Below are 24,819 nucleotides of genomic sequence, written 5' to 3'. Positions count from 1 at the left end.
AACCATTACTTAAAAAGCCATCACTTGACCCAGCTATCTTAGCTAATTATAGGCCAATCTCCAACCTTCCTTTTCTCTCAAAAATTCTTGAAAGGGTAGTTGTAAAACAGCTAACTGATCATCTGCAGAGGAATGGTCTATTTGAAGAGTTTCAGTCAGGTTTTAGAATTCATCATAGTACAGAAACAGCATTAGTGAAGGTTACAAATGATCTTCTTATGGCCTCGGACAGTGGACTCATCTCTGTGCTTGTTCTGTTAGACCTCAGTGCTGCTTTGATACTGTTGACCATAAAATTTTATTACAGAGATTAGAGCATGCCATAGGTATTAAAGGCACTGCGCTGCGGTGGTTTGAATCATATTTGTCTAATAGATTACAATTTGTTCATGTAAATGGGGAATCTTCTTCACAGACTAAAGTTAATTATGGAGTTCCACAAGGTTCTGTGCTAGGACCAATTTTATTCACTTTATACATGCTTCCCTTAGGCAGTATTATTAGACGGTATTGCTTAAATTTTCATTGTTACGCAGATGATACCCAGCTTTATCTATCCATGAAGCCAGAGGACACACACCAATTAGCTAAACTGCAGGATTGTCTTACAGACATAAAGACATGGATGACCTCTAATTTCCTGCTTTTAAACTCAGATAAAACTGAAGTTATTGTACTTGTCCCCACAAATCTTAGAAACATGGTGTCTAACCAGATCCTTACTGTGGATGGCATTACCCTGACCTCTAGTAATACTGTGAGAAATCTTGGAGTCATTTTTGATCAGGATATGTCATTCAAAGCGCATATTAAACAAATATGTATGACTGCTTTTTTGCATTTACGCAATATCTCTAAAATCAGAAAGGTCTTGTCTCAGAGTGATGCTGAAAAACTAATTCATGCATTTATTTCCTCTAGGCTGGACTATTGTAATTCATTATTATCAGGTTGTCCTAAAAGTTCCCTAAAAAGCCTTCAGTTAATTCAAAATGCTGCAGCTAGAGTACTGACAGGGACTAGAAGGAGCGAGCATATCTCACCCATATTGGCCTCTCTTCATTGGCTTCCTGTTAATTCTAGAATAGAATTTAAAATTCTTCTTCTTACTTATAAGGTTTTGAATAATCAGGTCCCATCTTATCTTAGGGACCTCGTAGTACCATATCACCCCAATAGAGCGCTTCGCTCTCAGACTGCAGGCTTACTTGTAGTTCCTAGGGTTTGTAAGAGTAGAATGGGAGGCAGAGCCTTCAGCTTTCAGGCTCCTCTCCTGTGGAACCAGCTCCCAATTCAGATCAGGGAGACAGACACCCTCTCTACTTTTAAGATTAGGCTTAAAACTTTCCTTTTTGCTAAAGCTTATAGTTAGGGCTGGATCAGGTGACCCTGAACCATCCCTTAGTTATGCTGCTATAGACGTAGACTGCTGGGGGGTTCCCATGATGCACTGTTTCTTTCTCTTTTTGCTCTGTATGCACCACTCTGCATTTAATCATTAGTGATCGATCTCTGCTCCCCTCCACATCATGTCTTTTTCCTGGTTCTCTCCCTCAGCCCCAACCAGTCCCAGCAGAAGACTGCCCCTCCCTGAGCCTGGTTCTGCTGGAGGTTTCTTCCTGTTAAAAGGGAGTTTTTCCTTCCCACTGTAGCCAAGTGCTTGCTCACAGGGGGTCGTTTTGACCGTTGGGGTTTTACATAATTATTGTATGGCCTTGCCTTACAATATAAAGCGCCTTGGGGCAACTGTTTGTTGTGATTTGGCGCTATATAAAAAAAAATTGATTGATTGATTGATTGATGAAACAATCGGAGATTCATTCATCACTAAATGAGTGAATGAAACGGAGTGCCGTGTCTTAGCTGTGGCATTTCTATCAACAAATTAGGAGAGAAGGAGAAACAGAACAATCATCAGAAAGTGCCAAAATCAACTGAAACTGAGCCAAACCAAAGGACAGGCTTACAGGAAAATCCAAACTTGAGTCTCCCATGTCCCTTCTGGCAACTTTACCTGAAGTTTCACCTTTAGTTTTTATGAAGAAAATCTATCTGTGTTCTAGTCCACCGTGAAGCTGGACAACTGCTGGTGCAACATACAAAAGCTGCACTGTGCACAACTTCTACAAACACAGCTACAGACGCCTCCTTCAAAGCTGTCTGGATGTCTTGGTGGCTTCCCTCACTAGTCTCCTTCTTGGACAGTCACTCAGTTTTTGAGAGCTGCTTGCTTGACACAAATTTACCAAACATTACCATTGTGTTTGTATTTCTTAACAACTCATGGAAATTAAGTCCAACACATTGTCAGTGATATGGAAATGTTCATGTATTCATCCTCTGACTAAAGAAACAAGGCAACTTTAAAAAAAAGGTTACTGCCCAAATACTTATGGACCTGACTGTAATAAATGGTGAGGAAAAGCAGCAACGGACAGAAAAGAGAAAGTAAGGAGTGCATTCACTCATCCATCCTTCCAAAGACATACAGAGGAAGAGCGCGATGGGAGGAAGACTGACAGGTCGATGCTGCGCGGCACGCGGTGATAGCGACAGCTTTGCTCCAAGCTCAACTCTGACTGACTGTTGTTTCATTACAACTTCATAACTGTCAAACTGCAGGACAGGTGGAGGGAAAGACTTCCAGGAACCCAGAGTGAGTGAAAAATGGTGACAGGATGAGAACAGAATCTTCACGGCGTGCTCAACACTCCTCAATGCAACTTCAGAAATGTGTGCACGTGTTTGTTCATGCTGTCATTCACTCACGTTTCCTCCAACAGTCACACGTTCAACACAATCAATAATTAACATGTTTTCTCATTCATTCAATCACTCCTTCACGTTGGTTCTTCACTTGTTTATGCACAAATTCACTCACTCATTCTCCATCACTCACTATATCTACAACACTCACTCACTCATTGTATTGCTCACTCCGTTAGTGTGTCTCACTCACTGAATCATTCACGCACTTACAGCATCTATGACTCATTCACTCACTGTATGACTCACTCACTCACTCCCTGTAGGTATCACTCACTCACTTACTCACTCACTGTATCACTCACTCACTCAATCAGCCATTCATTCATTCACTCCCTGTATCTATCACTCACTCACTCACTCACTATAGCTATCACTCACTCACTCACTCACTCACTCAAGCTATCACTCACTCACTCAATCAGCCATTCACTCGTTCACTCCCTGTATTTATCACTCACTCACTCAGTCAACCATTTACTCATTCACTCCCTGTATCTATCACTCACTCATTCACTCCCTGCATCTATCATTCACTTACTGTATTACTTTTTTGCACCCCGTATCTATCACTAACTCTCACTCACTCACCCGTTCACTGTATCACTCACTCATTTGCTGGGCAGAAAGCTGAGATAAAAACAGGTAGACCTGAAGAAATGGCATCCGGTCTTATCTCACAGACACACAAACCTGTGGCTTCTCTCTTATCTTCACAGTAAATGTCACAGTGAATTCAGCTACAGGGGAATCTGGACCATGAAGACTTCACACAGACTCTTCCAGCCATCCTTCCCCACAATTTTCCCCTCCATGGCCTCTTACCTGTGACGGTGAACATCATGGGAGCCACCAGTGGTCTGTTGTTATCCAGTTTTCGACTCAGTCGGATTTCTCCACTGGAGTGATTCAGGAGGAGCAGGTGGAGCTCGTTCCCCCTGTCGATGGTGTAGTACAGCCGGTCTGACACATCAGGATCATGGGCAGGTACCCTTCCGATCACCCCGCTCGGAAAACTGTTGGACCAATTTGAAACAAAGTTGTTAAAGATAATCTGGAACTCCTGCAGAGTAGGTCGATTGTCATTCTGGTCCACCAGTCGAATCCGGACAGTGGCTCTGCTGACTAAAGGAGCTGAGGTGGCTTGGACTACAATGACATACTCATTGCGGGCTTCGTAGTCAAGATCAATCAGTGAGGTGAGCTCCCCTGAAAATATGTCCATCTGGAAGATTTCCGGAATGTTTCCCTCCACAATTTGATACATGATCTGAGCGTTGGTGCCCTCGTCAGGGTCTGTGGCTGTGATCTGAGCTACCACTGAACCCACAGCACTGTTTTCCTTCACTAAAACCTCAAAGTCATCGGCGGGGAACACAGGGGCATTGTCATTCACATCCAGAACTGTCACCTGGATGTGGACAGGAGTTCGCTGAGGAGGCACACCACGGTCTACTGCATAGGCAGTGAGCTCATAAAATGGCACGCTTTCTCTGTCCAAACGGCGAACAGTCCGAACAATGCCAGAAGTAGGCTCAATGGTGAAATCACCGTCTCCATCCTCGCCATTTTGGAAGGTGTACTGAACGCGACCATTGGCGTGTGCATCACGGTCAGTGGCTGAAATTTGGACAACGCTGGTGAAGGGAGGGGCATCTTCGCTGGCAGTTCCCTGGTATCTAGGGCTGAGGAACTGAGGTGCATTGTCATTCACATCATTCACATTCACCTCAACGTATGTTGTGTCTGATTTCTGTGGTATGCCATTGTCTTTAGCAGTTATTGCCAAAGTGTAGGTCATTTGGTCCTCATAATCAAGCTCTGCCTGGAGAGTTATGGCCCCTGAGGAAGGGTCAATTCGGAATTGCGGGATATTGTCCTCAAGGAAGTATGTGATTCGAGCATTTTCTCCAACATCATCATCGGTGGCACTGATAACCACAACGGTGCTTCCTGGGGGCTGGTCTTCGTTCACACTGACGGAGTAGTGGGCACTTTGGAACACAGGTCTGTGTGTGTTGGCGTCTGTGATGTTGATGTGCACCTGACAGGTGTCATGGAGAGTCCGGTCGGATGCAGTGACTGTTAGAACGTAACGGCGCTCCTGCTTGTAGTCCAGCGGGAAGGCTAAGGAAAGAAGTCCAGCTCCCCCTGCAGTACTGATGGCAAAACGGTTTCTGGTGTTCCCTCCTGTTATCTGATAGGTCACCGCACTGTTGATATCACGGTCGACAGCTGTGACGGTTACGACGCTTGTACCAACTGATGCGTCCTCATTCAAGCGGGCATAGTACTCCTTTTGGAGGAACTCAGGGTGGTTGTCGTTAACATCCATTACTGTGATTGTAACACTTGCTGTGGCAGAAAGAGGCGGCATTCCATAATCTCTGGCCTCCACACCAAAAAAATAATGTTCTACTGATTCCCGGTCAAGGATGGAACGCACTGTGACCCATCCCGTGGCAGAATTGATGATGAACGGGGTGTCAGAGCTGGTGCCAGTTAACCGGTACTCCAGTCTGGCATTGTCACCAGAATCTGTGTCAATGGCCTGGATGTGAAGAATAGAACTTCCGACTGGGGCGCTCTCGAGCACAGATGCCTGAAATGGCGTGGAGACAAAGATTGGAGGGTTGTCATTAACATCTGTAACCTGCACACTGACAATTCCAGTATTGTTGGACAAAGGAGGCCGGCCGTTGTCCTGAGCGCGGACACGGAGCGTGTACTCCCGCTCAGCCTCGTAGTCGAGCGGTGCCACAACCTGGATTTCACCTGTGACGCTGTCAATAGAAAACTGGCCGCGGCTGTTACCGCTGATGATGTTATAGTGAACGGCCGCATTGCTGTCTTTGTCCAGGTCTGTGGCGCTCACACGGAGGATTTCAGAGTGAGGTCGCACATCCTCCTTCACGGCCACCACATAGCGCTTTTCACTGAACTGTGGCACGTTGTCATTTTCATCTAGGACAGTAATGAAAACCTTTACGGTGGCAGAGCGTGGCCCTGGCTCTTTGCCCTGGTCACTAGCCTCCACCTGGAGTGTGTACTGCTCGTTAGTTTCACGGTCAACTGCTCCGCGGGTTGTAATGAGGCCTGAGCGTGGGTCAACCTCAAAGGCAGCTCGTGCTATCACAGCTGATTCGCCAACAAAGCGATAACGGATATTGGCATTGGATGGAGAGTCCAGGTCTGTTGCTCTGAGCTGCAGGATGGGGTACCCCTCCTCTACATTCTCCCTGATCGTCTCCCTGTACTCTGTCTGCTCAAATATGGGAGCGTGATCGTTCCGGTCTGAAACAGTAATGGCCACCATTGTGGTTCCCGAGAAGCGAGGTGAACCGTAATCGGTCGCTGTGACCCGGAAGTAATGGAGATCCATGTGCTCTCTGTCTAGAGTCTGAGTGGTGGTGATGAGCCCGGTGTCAGGGTGGATGTGGAAGTAGTCAGAGGAGCGGCTGTTCATGAGCGGGGACATTGTGTAGCTCAGCCGGCCTGCATCTCCCGCGTCTGGGTCTGAGGCCAACATGATGATGACCGAGGTGCCGGGCGGCTGGTTCTCTGCCACCTGTACTTGATAGTTATAGAGGGAAAAATGAGGATGTCTGTTGGCCGCACGTCGAGAACGAGACCACAGCGGCAGCACCTCCCTCTCCCCGTGTCCCTGCAAGCTTTCGTCATCTGCCACCGTTATCAGTCCTTCCAGACTCCTCTCTCCCCTTGAATTGTGCCTCTTCTGCTCCTCCTCCTCTCCTCTTTCCTCCCCCTGTCCTCCCTCTTTGCTGGCCCTCTCCTGACCCTTCCCTCCCTCTGCCTCTCTCCCCTTCATCTCTCCTTCTCCCCATTCCACTACCTCTACCTGGTTTGCCTTTGTTATTCCCTTTTCCCTCACCCACACTTCCTCATCTCTCCCTCCTACTGGCCACGCCTCTCTGTCACCCTCCCCCACCTGTAATTTTCCTCCTCTAATAGCAGCAGCAAAGCCCTCTCCCCCCCTCTCTCCCTCCCTCTGGCTTTCTCCCTCAGCCCCCATCTGCCGCCTGTGTGACTGTCTAACACCTTCAGGCTCTAATGGCACTTTCTTAGTGGATTTTAATTGCATATGCATGTGATATTCTTGGTCTGCCACTGAACATTCCGTGGAAACCCCACCGGTGCATTCTGGGTGGACCGGCTCTCCCCCCGCTCTCCTCTGACCGGACCACGAGGATCTCTCTGCCTCTGAATCGTGATCAAACCCAATTATCTCTTTGCCTTCTTCCTCTTTGTTGTTGTTGTTGCTGTTGATGTTGAAGCGGCTCCACAGAAACACGTGCTCTGTGTTTGGTTCTGCCGGAGCTGTCCGTGGTGCTGAACTCTTGGCCTCCACAGGATGCCAGCGTGGAAACACGGCGCGCCACAGCCACGTGCTCTGGTTAATTTCAGAAAAATACGAAAGGTGACGTGCTGTCACGTGATCAGTCAGAATAGCGCTTACAAAAGGGGGCGTGGCTAACATCAAATGCTCAACGACGGGATCTCTGTTCAAAGTTTCGAACCATACCGACTGTGATTTGGAGAGCTCTTTTCCTGCGTGATGTTCAGTGTTTGACCGTTTGTGTGCGTTCAGGATCGTGTTTGTATATTTTAATGTAATTTGAAAAGTTGCGCTGTTGCTGGTGAGGCTGCTGTGGATGGAGAGCACGGGGACATTCTGTATCATGCCTCCTGTGGGAGTCATAACGTCATCTAAACATCCACCCCCCGCTTCTTTTCTGCTCAAACAGATGCAGCAAACTCCGGGAGAGTCCGTGGTGTCACCCCGGGTTGGAGTGCTCTCCCCCCTGGATGCTGATTCCTGCCAGATCTCTTTATCAAACCTACACTGGAGCCTCGGAGTCGGAAAAGCCCAATAATTATCCGGATAATTGGTTAAATTAACGTGTTTGACGCTGAGATTGAGTCCTCCCACTCTCCTCCCCACCCTCCCCTTCTCTTTTCTCCTCTTTCCCCTCGCGTCAAGGAGAACGGCTCCACGACAGACACCTGTGTTAACCGCTTCAGCCTCCTCCTCACACCTCCTCTCATTCTCTCTCCCCCTGAAACGACTGTCCTCACCCCCCTCTCTGCTGCTGCTGTTTGGATCGATAACACTGTGCGCCCCCAAGTTAACAGTCGTCCTGTCCACACTGTTTGAGTCTTCATCAGCGTCCCTGAATCCTGGGTGCACTTTAATTTTGTTCGTGCGCGCCTGAGGGGGGTTACAGGTTGGGAAATGTTGCGGATGTGACGCCTGGGTGGAGTTTTGGCTGCCAGATGGAATGGAGATGCTTTGAAATGTGTGTTTTGAATTAAATCCACAGGAAGAACCTCGCAGTGAGGGACAAGGTGTGGACTTATTGTCAGCGGGGTGGACGCGGTTCAGAGCCTGCGGGGCAGCAAAGCTTTTTTTCACATCACAGTCCATCTCCCACACCGCTCCTCCTCCTCCTGCTCCACGTCGTCTCCTCCTTCCACTTCCTGGTGCCACGCACTGGCCAGAAGCGCGCACAATGGCTGTGGCGGGGCCACGTTTGGTGAGGTGTGGCCACTGTTGCGTACGCGCTCTGCTCCTTTGTACTGTCCGTTTTTTGCGAATCGGGGAGGAGGTGAAAGCAGGTGAGGCGGGAGGTGAAAAAGCACTCTTCATCCTTCCTTTCTCCGCTCCCTCTGTGGAGCGCACGCCATCGGAGCTCATACAGCTCCTCCTAATACCTGGGCAGAGAGGAGGAGAAGCAGGCGGTGGTGGTTGCAGTGTCGGAGGGCCGCCTCCGCTCCTCCATAACGTCCCGGCTCCTCTCAGTCTCCCCCTCGCGTCACACCGGTGTGCTCCTCCGCGTGTCCCGTAATCCGGCACCCGGCGGCCTCCTCTGCGCTGCACTCCAAAGCATCCCTCTGTCTGGATCCGCTCTCCAGTGCACCTGCTTTGGCGTAGATTCCAGCTGCTCCTCGCCGACTCCTCTTCTCTTCCGTGATGCTGCTGCTGCTGCTGGATGATGACTTTACCGGGTTCTCGGCGCGTGCTCCGCTCGCGTGAAACCCCTCCTGTGCTCACCGTCCCCGGTGTCAGGGCGAACAAAGGGCCGAGGAGAAGCAGGAGGAGAAGCAGAGATGAGAGCAGGAGCGGGGTGAAGCCCGGTGGCGGTGCAGCCATTTAGTCTCTTCCTTTCTCTGTGTCTCCCCTCCTTTCTCCCTCTCCCTCTTTCTCTCTCGGGCGCGGCTTTCCCCCTCTCTGGAACTTCTCTCTTTCTCCCTCCTTCCGGCTACGTGGCCACGTCCAGGACCCCCGGCGCCGCCCGACACCTTCCCCAGGGCTCCCCCGTCTCTCCGCCGGCCTGGAGAGTTGGCCGCTGTGGCGCGTGGAGATGGCAGTGTGCGCGTTAGGAGCGGCGCACGAGCAGCATGTCTCCTCCTCACGCACATCCAACATGGCTCACTCTGTCACACCGCCTAACGGCTGCGCTCACACCACTCTCTCTCTCTCTCTCTCTCTCTCTCTCTCTCTCTCTCTCTCTCTCTCTCTCTCTCTCTCTCTCTCTCTCTCAGATCACAATTACGCAAATAAATAAATAAATAAATATGTGCTTTATGCGTTATCTTCATTTAAATTGATCTCATCTAATGTCACCAATCAATCAGTTTGTATCTTCCCACTACACAATTTCAATAATAGAAAAAAAATCCTAATTTAAAAAAATAAATAAATCGATCCCGCATTTGTTTTTCTGTGACATGATTTGTGCGGCTCCACACTTATGTCATAGTGATGACGTCAGCTGTAAATGATCGCGTTGCAGGTGACGTCATCACCTAGCTTAGCTCTGATAAATGCGCACTCGTGCACAAAATAATCCACTGGATCATTTATCATATAAGTTGTTTGTTTCCACGGAGGTTCATAAATTTCCTCCTTAAATATGTTGCAGTATAATTGCCATGGTTTATTTTTTCAGATACATGCGCGCGATGACCTAATTTAAGTCTAATTTACGCACGGGTAGATGTGCACATCCATGTCCTGATGGGAAAGCGCCAAATTGTAAATTGCCCCAGATTGCGCACGCGCAGCACAATCATGTTTCACTCAGTAGTTTTTAGTTTTTAATGACACGGCTGGAAATAAATCCCATTTCTTTCCGTGGCTGATGAGAAGAGACGTGTCCGATAAACCGCGTGGACGACCGTGTGTGTGCACAGGCGCGAGCATGACCTGTGCTCGTGTTTTCCCCTAATGTGTCTCAGTGCGCGTGATTTGTGAGGTTTATTTTGGCCATTCTGCAGCAGAAACTGTTTTAGGAAGGTTTCTCTCTTTTTACGCAAAGGAACCAGAAAATGTTTTGGCCTCTGAACCGTTTTCAGATCCGAATCCAGAAGAGCAGCTTTCAGATAATGCAAGGATTTACGTGACCGAGCAATAAAACAGCAGCAAAATGACTCTTGCATTGCAGAAATTCAACAAGCACTCAGAGTGTGCAAATCTCTGCCAAGGCCATGGGGTCACTGAGGCCATAACATCTACACGCAGTAATCATTGAACCTAAAAAAGTCTATCAATGATGTTTGCTCAGTAGTAAAAAAAGTTTCATCTGCTGTGACTGGATAACATGTATCCTTAGCGCTTGGCATCACAGTTTATTGCAACTTGCACCTTTCCCAGAAGCTACTGTCATCTGAGCACTGATATTGATATTGCATGTGCTTATAGACAAAAACAAATAAGAGACAAAATTCAATTTATTATTCAGCTAAACTGCAAATATATGAATTTTTTTTAACATTTATGAAACACTTCTCTAAACAAGGCCATAGGGTCACTGACCCTAAAGAGATTCCCTCCTTGGCACAGTGATCTATTTCTTTTTGTCTCTTTCTCTAAAATTGTATATAATAATCATTAGATTATTAATATATAAACAAAAATAAATTTAAGAAATATTACAATTTGAAAACAAATGCACCCGAACGTGATGACAGCTGCAACTGCTTAATGCTAATTTTTAACATTGAAAATGCCATAGACATGCTAATGCATTAGCATCGGGATCCGGATCGTGATCCGGATCACCACTAAAATTTAATCACTTGTTCCTCTTGTCATTTCCAACCACTCCACAAAATTTCATCAAAATCCGTTCAAAACTTTTTGAGTTATCCGGCTGACAAACAGACAGACAAACAAACAAACAAACCCGACCAAAAACATAACCTCCTTGGTGGAGGTAACTATGACAAAACAATCCTCACATTTGGCATCAGCAAACATTATTATGGAGGGAAAAAAATAAACATGCTCCATCTCAGTCTGTAAAATGAACAAAATACATCAGAGTCCACGCACTGAAAACCTCAAGTCATTCTAAAAGCAAACATCATGACAAAGCCTCCTTGCTAGATGTAATATAAGTGTGTTTGTGTGTGTGTGTGTTGTCTTATTAGAGTTAGAGCTGTTATTGATTACGTGAATCTGGATGAAATCAGGGTCTTCCTGGCAGAATTTGTGCTACATTTCTTTTGGTTTCTCCTTTTTGTTGGGGGTTGCCATGCCGACATGGATCTGCATGTTGATTTGGCACAGGTTTTACACCGGATTTCTTTCCTGATGCAACTCAACATTAATGGGCATGGTTGGGCTTGAACACACACAAAAAATTGACTCAGTGGATAATAAATATATGTAGTCCCAACTACATAAAATAAATTATCTTGCATGGATGTGCTTTATTGGAGTTGGTGTCATATATATTTTTTAGATGGAAATCCTGCTCATAATTGAATTGAGTTCATCCAATGAGTCATTTTTTTAGTGTGGGAAAATTCTGCTTTGGAAGCAAGTTCTCTGAGACAGGATTGTCTCGAGGCACAAATCTGGGTAAGGTTACAGAAACATTTCTGCTGCTTTGAAGGTCCCAATGAGCACAGTGGCTTCCATCATCTGTAAATGGAAGAAGTTTGGATCCACCAGGACTCCTCATAGATCTGGCTGCCCATCTAAACTGAGTGATCGGGGGAGAAGGACTTTAGTCAGGGAGGCGATCAAGCACCTGATGGTCACTCTGTCAGAGCTCCAGCATTCCTCTGTGGAGAGATGAGAACCTTCCAGAAGGACAACCATCTCTGCAGCAATTCACCAATCAGGCCTGTATGGTAGAGTGGCCAAACGGAAGCTACTCCTTAGTAAAAGGCACAAAGTAGCCCACCTGCCATACTTATGTACATGCGATTTCTGAGTTTCTTTGAATTTTAATAAATTTGCAAACTTTTTAAAAACTTTTTCATGTTGTCATTATGGGGTGTTGTGAGTAGAATTTTGAGCAAAAAAAAAAAAAAAAAAATTTACTCCATTTTGGAATAAGGCTGTAACATAACCAAATGTGGAAAAAATAAAGCGCTGTGAATACTTTGTGGAGGTTCTGTATGTGGCCCTGCAACAGACTGGTGTCCTGTCCAGGATGTACCCCACCTCTTGCCCTATGTCTGCTGGGATAGTCTCCAGCTCCATGTGACCCTTGAATAGAGTAAGCAGATATAGAAAATGAATGAATGAATATTTGCTTATGAAAAAGTGTAATTTATAACATTTTTTAAAAATTGCATAAAAGCCTTTTTTATTGCAGATCTGCATATTTGAGTTACTGATGCCAAATTCTGCCATTTTTCCACAATAAATTATTTAAATTCTAAATTTGTGTCTTCTAATTGTCTAATCGGTCGATTGTCTCATAGTTTCAACAACAGTGTATTTTTATTCCTGCGTCAGACATTTTGAGCAGAATACAACTTCTCCAAAAATGCATACTCTTCTTTTTTCCCAATAAGATTTAAAAGCAGAAAAGTAAATATCTTCTCCTCCCCTCTGCGCTCAGTATTGCGGCTCCTCTCCAGCCTCGCATCGTGTTAGGATTTGCTGCCAATTTTTGAATGTGCCCTGATGGCCTGACAAGCGATTACCGCAGAATGTAGGTTATTGTGGTACAGGCTGGCAGCGTTAACAGGATTTGAAACGGGTGTGCATCCCAGGAGCGTGGGGACGTCTAGACGAGTTGTGACGTATCAGTGTGTGAAACACTCTGACAAATATTACTCCACTTTCTCCTTCAGTAACAGCGGCTGAAATGTGGCAAAATACGAAAGTATTGCTTTGCATCTCAGGGAGGTCAGAGGTCAAAGGTCAGCCCTGACAACATGGGATGGCTGTGATTTAGGGCCTTTTCACACATAGCATGAATAAGTAGGAATCAGGGCGAATCATGGCAAAACAGCAAACCACAAAAACATTGAGCTGACATCGGGAGGGACACATAGATGGGCAGGCGTGAACGATCCCACTGCAACGGTGTGCACAAAACCGTTGCAGCGGGAACACACTTTGAGCAGCTAGAGCGTGTCAAACCACATCACGCAGTTGCTGTGGAAAAAAATAAAAAATACATGCCACCTGGGGGATTTGAACCTGCAATTAACAAAAGCTCTGATTAACAGAAGCTTTACCACTGCACTACCACCGCTGTCCTATAATGGAAGAGTCAATCAATCAATCAATCAATTTTATTTATATAGCGCCAAATCACAACAAACAGTTGCCCCAAGGCGCTTTATATTGTAAGGCAAGGCCATACAATAATTACGTAAAAACCCCAACAGTCAAAACGACCCCCTGTGAGCAAGCACTTGGCGACAGTGGGAAGGAAAAACTCCCTTTTAACAGGAAGAAACCTCCAGCAGAACCAGGCTAAAAGAGTAAAATACTTTAAATCAACAAAGAGACAAACGTATTTAAGAAAAATAAATTAGACAATGTAGATGGCAAAAAAAAAGCATCATAATTGCCCCTGTTGTGGAGGGGAAAAAAACAGCTGGAACATGTTGCACCACATTGCGCCTCTGCTGTGGAGAAAACAAAATAAAACCACACACCATAAAAAAAAACACTGCATTTTACTGAATCCCTCTTATCGAGTGGACAATACAAGTATGAACTGCCTGTTCCTCTGTAGATGACCCATGGTCACAGACGTATAGTCATGACATGACATGAATGGAGCAGTGCGCTCTTTTCATGTCCACATCTGCTGGCCTGGCATGTCTAGCTGGCCCAGCACGCATGTCCGGCCCGACATGTCAGCGCGCCATGTGGAACAGAGCTCAGGTAGGTGACGTGAAATTCAGATCACCCGCTGCATGTTATAATCTGATGGTCCGTTTCACCTGGGGCAGCCTGTCAATGTGCGCACTGTGCGCTCTCTCACTGCAGTTTGTCACAACAGTGATATATGTTTTTACGTATGTCCACGTGAGGACAGCAAGCAGATACGCATACATCACAGTGGACAGTTGTTAGGTCATGTCCATCCAAACATGGTACGTGTTCCCCAGCCATGATGTTCAGAACCAGAGATTGCCCCCTGTCAGTTCAGCACACAGACCAACGTGTCACTCTCTTCTGTGTTATGTGATCATTATTTTTTTAGTTTGTTATGTAGTTGTGTATGTAGGTAGTGTAGTACTTATCAATATACCTGTCCTGGCTGTGGTCTCTGTGTTTTTAATGTGACATGTTGTGTGCACTGAGCCATTATTTGTAGCTGTCAGTGAGTCTCTGGTCAGGAGCTTGAAGGTGGCTCGCTGTCATGTGTAGCACGAATGGCCACACATTTTCTAAGCGCCAAGCGAGAGGTGTTAGATCAATCAATCAATTTTTTTTATATAGCGCCAAATCACAACAAACAGTTGCCCCAAGGCGCTTTATATTGTAAGGCAAGGCCATACAATAATTATGTAAAACCCCAACGGTCAAAACGACCCCCTGTGAGCAAGCACTTGGCTACAGTGGGAAGGAAAAACTCCCTTTTAACAGGAAGAAACCTCCAGCAGAACCAGGCTCAGGGAGGGGCAGTCTTCTGCTGGGACTGGTTGGGGCTGAGGGAGAGAACCAGGAAAAAGACATGCTGTGGAGGGGAGCAGAGATCGATCACTAATGATTAAATGCAGAGTGGTGCATACAGAGCAAAAAGAGAAAGAAACAGTGCATCATGGGAACCCCCCAGCAGTCTACGTCTATAGCAGCATAACTAAGGGATGGTTCAGGGTCACCTGATCCAGCCCTAACTATAAGCTTTAGCAAAAAGGAAAGTTTTAAACCTAATCTTAAAAGTAGAGAGGGTGTCTGTCTCCCTGATCTGAATTGGGAGCTGGTTCCACAGGAGAGGAGCCTGAAAGCTGAAGGCTCTGCCTCCCATTCTACTCTTACAAACCCTAGGAACTACAAGTAAGCCTGCAGTCTGAGAGCGAACCGCTCTATTGGGGTGATATGGTACTACGAGGTCCCTAAGATAAGATGGGACCTGATTATTCAAAACCTTATAAGTAAGAAGAAGAATTTTAAATTCTATTCTAGAATTAACAGGAAGCCAATGAAGAGAGGCCAATATGGGTGAGATATGCTCTCTCCTTCTAGTCCCCGTCAGTACTCTAGCTGCAGCATTTTGAATTAACTGAAGGCTTTTTAGGGAACTTTTAGGACAACCTGATAATAATGAATTACAATAGTCCAGCCTAGAGGAAATAAATGCATGAATTAGTTTTTCAGCATCACTCTGAGACAAGACCTTTCTGATTTTAGAGATATTGCGTAAATGCAAAAAAGCAGTCCTACATATTTGTTTAATATGCGCTTTGAATGACATATCCTGATCAAAAATGACTCCAAGATTTCTCACAGTATTACTAGAGGTCAGGGTAATGCCATCCACAGTAAGGATCTGGTTAGACACCATGTTTCTAAGATTTGTGGGGCCAAGTACAATCACTTCAGTTTTATCTGAGTTTAAAAGCAGGAAATTAGAGGTCATCCATGTCTTTATGTCTGTAAGACAATCCTTCAGTTTAGCTAATTGGTGTGTGTCCTCTGGCTTCATGGATAGATAAAGCTGGGTATCATCTGCGTAACAATGAAAATTTAAGCAATACCGTCTAATAATACTGCCTAAGGGAAGCATGTATAAAGTGAATAAAATTGGTCCTAGCACAGAACCTTGTGGAACTCCATAATTAACTTTAGTCTGTGAAGAAGATTCCCCATTTACATGAACAAATTGTAATCTATTAGACAAATATGATTCAAACCACCGCAGCGCAGTGCCTTTAATACCTATGGCATGCTCTAATCTCTGTAATAAAATTTTATGGTCAACAGTATCAAAAGCAGCACTGAGGTCTAACAGAACAAGCACAGAGATGAGTCCACTGTCCGAGGCCATAAGAAGATCATTTGTAACCTTCACTAATGCTGTTTCTGTACTATGATGAATTCTAAAACCTGACTGAAACTCTTCAAATAGACCATTCCTCTGCAGATGATCAGTTAGCTGTTTTACAACTACCCTTTCAAGAATTTTTGAGAGAAAAGGAAGGTTGGAGATTGGCCTATAATTAGCTAAGATAGCTGGGTCAGGTGATGGCTTTTTAAGTAATGGTTTAATTACTGCCACCTTAAAAGCCTGTGGTACATAGCCAACTAACAAAGATAGATTGATCATATTTAAGATCGAAGCATTAAATAATGGTAGGGCTTCCTTGAGCAGCCTGGTAGGAATGGGGTCTAATAAACATGTTGATGGTTTGGATGAAGTAACTAATGAAAATAACTCAGACAGAACAATCGGAGAGAAAGAGTCTAACCAAATACAGGCATCACTGAAAGCAGCCAAAGATAACGATACGTCTTTGGGATGGTTATGAGTAATTTTTTCTCTAATAGTTAAAATTTTGTTAGCAAAGAAAGTCATGAAGTCATTACTAGTTAAAGTTAATGGAATACTCAGCTCAATAGAGCTCTGACTCTTTGTCAGCCTGGCTACAGTGCTGAAAAGAAACCTGGGGTTGTTCTTATTTTCTTCAATTATTGATGAGTAGAAAGATGTCCTAGCTTTACGGAGGGCTTTTTTTTTATAGAGCAACAGACTCTTTTTCCAGGCTAAGTGAAGATCTTCTAAATTAGTGAGACGCCATTTCCTCTCCAACTTACGGGTTATCTGCTTTAAGCTACGAGTTTGTGAGTTATACCACGGAGTCAGGCACTTCTGATTTAAAGCTCTCTTTTTTAGAGGAGCTACAGCATCCAAAGTTGTCTTCAATGAGGATGTAAAACTATTGACGAGATACTCTATCTCACTTACAGAGTTTAGGTAGCTACTCTGCACTGTGTTGGTATATGGCATTAGAGAACATAAAGAAGGAATCATATCCTTAAACCTAGTTACAGCGCTTTCTGAAAGACTTCTAGTGTAATGAAACTTATTCCCCACTGCTGGGTAGTCCATCAGAGTAAATGTAAATGTTATTAAGAAATGATCAGACAGAAGGGAGTTTTCAGGGAATACTGTTAAGTCTTCTATTTCCATACCATAAGTCAGAACAAGATCTAAGATATGATTAAAGTGGTGGGTGGACTCATTTACTTTTTGAGCAAAGCCAATAGAGTCTAATAATAGATTAAATGCAGTGTTGAGGCTGTCATTCTCAGCATCTGTGTGGATGTTAAAATCGCCCACTATAATTATCTTATCTGAGCTAAGCACTAAGTCAGACAAAAGGTCTGAAAATTCACAGAGAAACTCACAGTAACGACCAGGTGGACGATAGATAATAACAAATAAAACTGGTTTTTGGGACTTCCAATTTGGATGGACAAGACTAAGAGTCAAGCTTTCAAATGAATTAAAGCTCTGTCTGGGTTTTTGATTAATTAATAAGCTGGAATGGAAGATTGCTGCTAATCCTCCTCCTCGGCCCGTGCTACGAGCATTCTGACAGTTAGTGTGACTCGGGGGTGTTGACTCATTTAAACTAACATATTCATCCTGCTGTAACCAGGTTTCTGTAAGGCAGAATAAATCAATATGTTGATCAATTATTATATAATTTACCAACAGGGACTTAGAAGAGAGAGACCTAATGTTTAATAGACCACATTTAACTGTTTTAGTCTGTGGTTCAGTTGAAGGTGCTATATTATTTTTTCTTTTTGAATTTTTATGCTTAAATAGATTTTTGCTGGTTATTGGTGGTCTGGGAGCAGACACCGTCTCTACGGGGATGGGGTAATGAGGGGATGGCAGGGGGAGAGAAGCTGCTGAGAGGTGTGTAAGACAACAACTCTGCTTCCTGGTCCCAACCCTGGATAGTCACGGTTTGGAGGATTTAGGAAAATTGGCCAGATTTCTAGAAATGAGAGCTGCTCCATCCAAAGTGGGATGGATGCCGTCTCTCCTAACAAGACCAGGTTTTCCCCAGAAGCTTTGCCAATTATCTATGAAGCCCACCTCATTTTTTGGATACCACTCAGACAGCCAGCAATTCAAGGAGAACATGCGGCTAAACATGTCACTCCCGGTCCGATTGGGGAGGGGCCCAGAGAAAACTACAGAGTCCGACATTGTTTTTGCAAAGTTACACACCGATTTAATGTTAATTTTAGTGACCTCCGATTGGCGTAACCGGGTGTCATTACTGCCGACGTGAATTACAATCTTACCAAATTTACGCTTAGCCTTAGCCAGCAGTTTCAAATTTCCTTCAATGTCACCTGCTCTGGCCCCCGGAAGACAATTGACTATGGTTGCTGGTGTCGCTAACTTCACATTTCGCAAAACAGAGTCGCCAATAACCAGAGTTTGATCCTCGGCGGGTGTGTCGTCGAGTGGGGAAAAACGGTTAGAGATGTGAACGGGTTGGCGGTGTACACGGGGCTTCTGTTTAGGGCTACGCTTCCTCCTCACAGTCACCCAGTCAGCCTGCTTTCCCGGCTGCTCGGAATCTGCCAGGGGGTAACTAACGGCAGCTAAGCTACCTTGGTCCGCACCGACTACAGGGGCCTGGCTAGCTGTAGAATTTTCCACGGTGCGGAGCCGAGTCTCCAATTCGCCCAGCCTGGCCTCCAAAGCTACGAATAAGCTGCACTTATTACAAGTACCGTTACTGCTAAAGGAGGCCGAGGAATAACTAAACATTTCACACCCAGAGCAGAAAAGTGCGGGAGAGACAGGAGAAGCCGCCATGCTAAATCGGCTAAGAGCTAGTAGCTACGCTAAGCTAGCGGATTCCTAAAAACACGCAAAGTGAATAATGTGTAAATAATTTAGAGGTGATTCAGCAGAAGGAGTGCTTTAGTTAAGGCACGTAAAGATTACACTGGGAAACAAATCGTAATCTAGATAACTAGATCAATCTAACTGCGCAGATTAAACAGCTAACAGATACAGAAAAACACCGCTGTGCTCCGGAACAGGAAGTGATACAATACCGCAGTGAGAGACAACCACCAGTAGAGGCAAGCAAGGAGTGACGGATTGTGTGATTGTGTGAGATGTTTGTGTGTGTCACCTGGAATTTGGCCGACACCTGTCGCGAGAGGGTTCGATGGGCTCTCACAGGGCACTCTCTGTCTTTCAGCCACTGGTGTGCACGGATAGTTGTAGCGACATGTGTACAAGGCATTGGAGGCAGCTCAGATTTTTCACGAATGGCATGCAATTTCTCCTTCGTGCGTTAGTCGGCTTCACTCATGTTATGTGTCTCTTACATCAGGACACTTTATCAGTGCAGGAGCAGCTGATTCAAACTGTCAAAGCTTCATAATTCTGTCTTCCATGTAGAAACACTCCTGGTCCTTAATCCCCTCGTTCTCCCGGTGTGTAGTGAGCGCCTTGCATGACAGCAGCCTGACATCGGTTTGAATGTGAGGCATTATTTGTAAAGCGCTGTAAGCGTCTGATACAGATGGTCCATTTACCATTTACTTTTTCAAGGAGTAATCAGTAATTTGATTACTTTTTCAAAATTACTGTGGCAACACTGATCTAGAGTCTTGCTCGACCTGTGGCTGCGCCCACTAAGTCTGTCTGGGCAGTAAGCGACATGCAGCCCACACTGTGTGGAAGAAAAGCAGGAAAACGTCCCCTATCTTGCAGCTTTTAAAGTATAAAAGCAGGAAAGCAGGACCTGTTGAAGGCACTGATGAAGAGTTTATTGATACTGTTTTCCTGAGATGTTTCAAGCACAAACAGTGTTGCAGAGAGTTGAAACATTATTGGAAAAAATTGGATTCGGAATGAAACTAAGTAATCTCACTGCATAGAACAGCAGCAGTCTAGTAAGCCATAAATACTTTAAGTACCAAGGAGTCTGGATGGACAGCAGTGAAAACCCACCAAACAACATAAACCAACAGCATGGTGTGCATGCAGCAAACTGCAAAAATACAGAAATCAAGGCTTCCTACAGGTTTTACTGCAACAGGCTGAGTATGTGTTCTTTTGTGGGTGTGAAGCCTGGACTTCAAACACCAAGCTGGCAAAAGAGCTGGATGGCTGCTAGACCTGCATGCTTAGGGCTGTTCTACTGTGAAGGTCCACTGGGAAAAGTGGAGGAACTGTATGGAGACTGAGCTAAAAATTCAGGGAAAGATGCAGGAGATTTGATGGGCACTGAGGTATGAGTGAGGAGCTTAGGTCAAAACTGATCCACTGGAAGCCATATCATGGGTATTGGAAGTCTGCTGGACCAAAGCTGAACCAGACATCTTGATGAAGGATGCAGAACTACAAGCAGCAGAGTTGTGTACAGCAGTACAGTACAGGACCTTATGTAGACCCATCACAGTTTGGGGACTTTAATATACGTAATTATGGCAAAAGGCTAAGGTATCGCTGCAGGAGGACGAAGGTGTAAGTCTTCGTATCCCTGGTGCTTCCAGTCTTCCTGCATGGTTGCAAGACATGGACACTGACCAGTGATCTAAGGTGATGCCTCCATCGACTTCCCTGATGGATCCTTGGGTACTTCTGGAAAGACTTTGTGTTAAACAAACTGTTAGTTAGGGAAATTCAGATGAGGAGAGCTACTTGCTTTGGTAGATAACGTCATCCACATCACTGTGGCCATGCGGCACTCTTCCATGAGCATGATGCAGCATGCAGGTGCCTGAGGACCACAGAAACTGGACAAGGCCAAGGACACACCAGTCTTGATGTGCACTGTTTCTGACAGATGCTGCACGTGGTTGCTGTGGGAAGCTTCCTGGCTTCTCTCTTCTTCCTCTTTCTCTTCGTCTCCTCTGTGTTGTTCATCTGCATTCAGACTTCCACTGCTGTGTGCCTCATTGCTCTCCAGCTGGCTCCGTCCCTCGCTTGTTCTTCCCAGGTTTTCCAGTCAATGGAGCAGCTCTTAAGGCTGTATTTCAGGAGGTCCTTTTAGTGTTTTGTCTGTCTTCCTCGGGACTGTTTTCTGTTATGTTTCGGACGCGGTCGGAGCACCGCCCCAGCATTTGAAAGGACCCAGCATAAAATAAGCAGAGCACGGTTCAAAGGATAACAGAATTTAATAAACATAACAGTGGGTGAAGTGCTAAACAACTAAAAAGTCCGCGGTCTGGTGAGGTGGAAACACGGCGCGCTCTCAACAGCGCAAACGGTCCGGAGCCACAGCAGTTCGGACCCAGGGACCCCACCGACACCCCCCAGGTGGCCGCGACAAACCAAGTCTGTGAAGAAAGAAAACATGGAGGTGAGTCCAACTCCACACAGAGAGACACAACTCAAAGGTGAACGCAATCAGCAAACACTTCCTGGCTTAAATCTATACATCAGCTTCTTACCCTGCAGGCACGGAACAACTCAGTTCAAATCTCCACTGCAGCAGAAGCTGATTAGACAATTAGCATAACATGACAGCTCAATAACACAAGGTGTGAGGGACACCAAATCCACTGTCATTACTTCATAAAAGTCACCAAAACCAAATTACCTCAGGAAGTGTGCTGAAGAGCGTGAGACCTCACCCAATCCTCCTTCACAGACTGTGGCGTCAAACCTGGAGCGGTCTCTGCGTCCGTGATGGTGAGATTGTTCTCCTGACGTCGATCTCACACGTCTGCTCACAAGGTCGAGTCTCTGGCAATCACACACTGTGCATTCAAGGTTTAAATGCAGCAATCTCTGATCAAGACAAAATACACCACAGCTGTGAGTCCTGATGACCTGCACGTGAAAACAAGCCTCAGGTGTTCAGGGTGAGGTCCTAATGCTCAGCCACTCAGTCCTGAATGCATACCACCTGGTGGGAGAAACAGAAAACAAAAACCAAGCCAGCCAAACACCCCAGCCCACAACAGTTTTCCTTCGCTCAGTTGGAAGTAGAAGATCTGCTTGGGAAGTCGGCTGCCATCCACACAACTGGTTCTTGATGATGACACACTCGATGCTCTGGAGCTTGGAGGTCACTGATATTGGTGCAGCAGTCTTCCCACCTGATGTGGATGGTACTCCTCAGACAACCTTGATGGAATCGATCAAGGGTCTTTGGGTGGCAGCGGTAGGTGGTCCAGGTCTCAGATCCATACAGCAAGGTTGGCATGACAACAGCTTTGTAAATAAGGATTGTGGTCTCACATTGTAGATCTCTGTTGTAGAAAACAAATCAAATCAAATCAATTTTATTTATATAGCGCCAAATCACAACAAATAGTTGCCCCAAGGCGCTTTATATTGTAAGGCAAAGCCATACAATAATTACGGAAAAACCCCAACGGTCAAAACGACCCCCTGTGAGCAAGCACTTGGTGACAGTGGGAAGGAAAAACTCCCTTTTAACAGGAAGAAACCTCCAGCAGAACCAGGCTCAGGGAGGGGCAGTCTTCTGCTGGGACTGGTTGGGGCTGAGGGGAGACAATCAGGAAAAAGACAAGCTGTGGAAGAGAGCAGAGATCAATCACTAATGATTAAATGCAGAGTGGTGCATACAGAGCAAAAAGAGAAAGAAACACTCAGTGCATCATGGGAACCCCCCAGCAGTCTACGTCTATAGCAGCATAACTAAGGGATGGTTCAGGGTCACCTGATCCAGCCCTAACTATAAGCTTTAGCAAAAAGGAAAGTTTTAAGCCTAATCTTAAAAGTAGAGAGGGTGTCTGTCTCCCTGATCTGAATTGGGAGCTGGTTCCAGAGGAGAGGAGCCTGAAAGCTGAAGGCTCTGCCTCCCATTCTACTCTTACAAACCCTAGGAACTACAAGTAAGCCTGCAGTCTGAGAGCGAAGCGCTCTATTGGGGTGATATGGTACTATGAGGTCCCTAAGATAAGATGGGACCTGATTATTCAAAACCTTATAAGTAAGAAGAAGAATTTTAAATTCTATTCTAGAATTAACAGGAAGCCAATGAAGAGAGGCCAATATGGGTGAGATATGCTCTCTCCTTCTAGTCCCTGTCAGTACTCTAGCTGCAGCATTTTGAATTAACTGAAGGCTTTTCAGGGAACTTTTAGGACAACCTGATAATAATGAATTACAATAGTCCAGCCTAGAGGAAATAAATGCATGAATTAGTTTTTCAGCATCACTCTGAGACAAGACCTTTCTGATTTTAGAGATATTGCGCAAATGCAAAAAAGCAGTCCTACATATTTGTTTAATATGCGCTTTGAATGACATATCCTGATCAAAAATGACTCCAAGATTTCTCACAGTATTACTAGATGTCAGGGTAATGCCATCCAGAGTAAGGATCTGGTTAGACACCATGTTTCTAAGATTTGTGGGGCCAAGTACAATAACTTCAGTTTTATCTGAATTTAAAAGAAGGAAATTAGAGGTCATCCATGTCTTTATGTCTGTAAGACAATCCTGCAGTTTAGGATTCCCAAAACACAGGTGCAAAGCTGGCGGAAGGCAGTTAATGCACACCTTTGATGCACACATTTGATGGCACATGGCTGCCCAGGTATGGAAAGTGGGTCATGTTCTCCAGGAACTTGTCCGTGCAGGTTCACAGCAGGAATGTGATTACTTAAATAATTTACCTGTGAGGAAAAGGCTTTTATTTGTTTGTTTGTTTTATTTGAAACCAGGAAGCATTATCATGGGACAGAAAGCAGGAATAAACTCATGTTTGATAGTGTTGCAGTATTGCACAATGGATTTCCCATCCCTTATATTCCCGCTCCTCTTTCTTGATGAGGAAAACTGCTCTAATCCTTCTTTGACCTTGAAAGACTTTGAGATATTAATAGCCTCTGAGACAGCAGTGAGTCCACCAGGGGAAAATCTCTGGCATGCATCATTCCCATTCTGGAAGATGAATGGTTAATTACACAAAATAGGATCTCTAATAACACGAGGAGACAAAAACTCCCACATCCCTGCAGAAACCAGACGCCACAAATAGCAACAAACCCACGACCCAAATAAAAACCTGCCTACATGCAGATTGTTAACCATGATCCAATCTATCACACTTGAATTCTTTATCATCATCAAGAGCCAATTAATGACTAATTGCTGAGATCTGAGAATATATTTTCCACAAAATGATATATTAAAAACTGCTCAGCACAAAGAAAAACATGATATCTCTAAATATGGAGGAAAGTAACCAGCGACACTTAAATGACTTCAGCCATCAACATTTTTTATTCAGACTGACATTTTAAAAGGGCCCAATCAAATATTAATTTGACATGAATTAATATTTGATATAAATGAATATTAATATTAATATTTAACATGAAAATCAGGCCTGAACTCTGCTTGTGGCTCCGCCAAATCCAATTTATTTGTCATTGCTACATCTATAGGCAGATAAATAAATTCAGCTTATTAGTTCATTTTTACCCCTCAGGGATAAAAACACCCCTACACCTACTCTTAATATATAGGTAAGTTAAGATAACTGGACGTATTTTGGGGCATCTGACAGGATTAGTCTCAAAGCCATGCTGATTTATATGCATACATGTGGAGTCACTCAGCAGTAGCTTACTGTACATAAGACAGCTGGTTGTCATGACAGAAACATGCAAAATCTCTGATGTGCTGATGGTGAGACCAGAGAGAGACGGCAGGGAAATTTGTGATGAACCCAATCATCTGTGATGACTTTGAAGAGAAAGATCCAAAATTACTTTCTCTGCAAAAAAAAAAAAAAAAAAACACTTAAATGAGAACTAGAGGATTTACTGATCTGCAAAACCCCCTGAGCTTGACC

The 24,819-nt window shown here is 44.9% G+C and overlaps 1 protein-coding gene across 1 annotated transcript in view; it reads right to left on the bottom strand.

Moving 5' to 3' along the window:
• Positions 1 to 8,434, bottom strand: part of celsr3 (cadherin, EGF LAG seven-pass G-type receptor 3) — a 258,686-nt gene extending 250,252 nt beyond the window's left edge. The window contains exon 1 of the mRNA XM_034171441.1: positions 3,592 to 8,434. Coding sequence (XP_034027332.1) covers positions 3,592 to 8,434 — 4,843 coding nt within the window. The remainder of the gene's footprint in view (positions 1 to 3,591) is intronic.
• Positions 8,435 to 24,819: the final 16,385 nt, after the last annotated feature.

The sequence above is a fragment of the Thalassophryne amazonica genome, chromosome 6, assembly GCF_902500255.1.
Source record: "Thalassophryne amazonica chromosome 6, fThaAma1.1, whole genome shotgun sequence".
Lineage (NCBI taxonomy): Eukaryota > Metazoa > Chordata > Actinopteri > Batrachoidiformes > Batrachoididae > Thalassophryne > Thalassophryne amazonica.
Note: the sequence above shows the minus strand (reverse complement) of the source record. Positions and strands in the feature narration are given on the sequence as shown.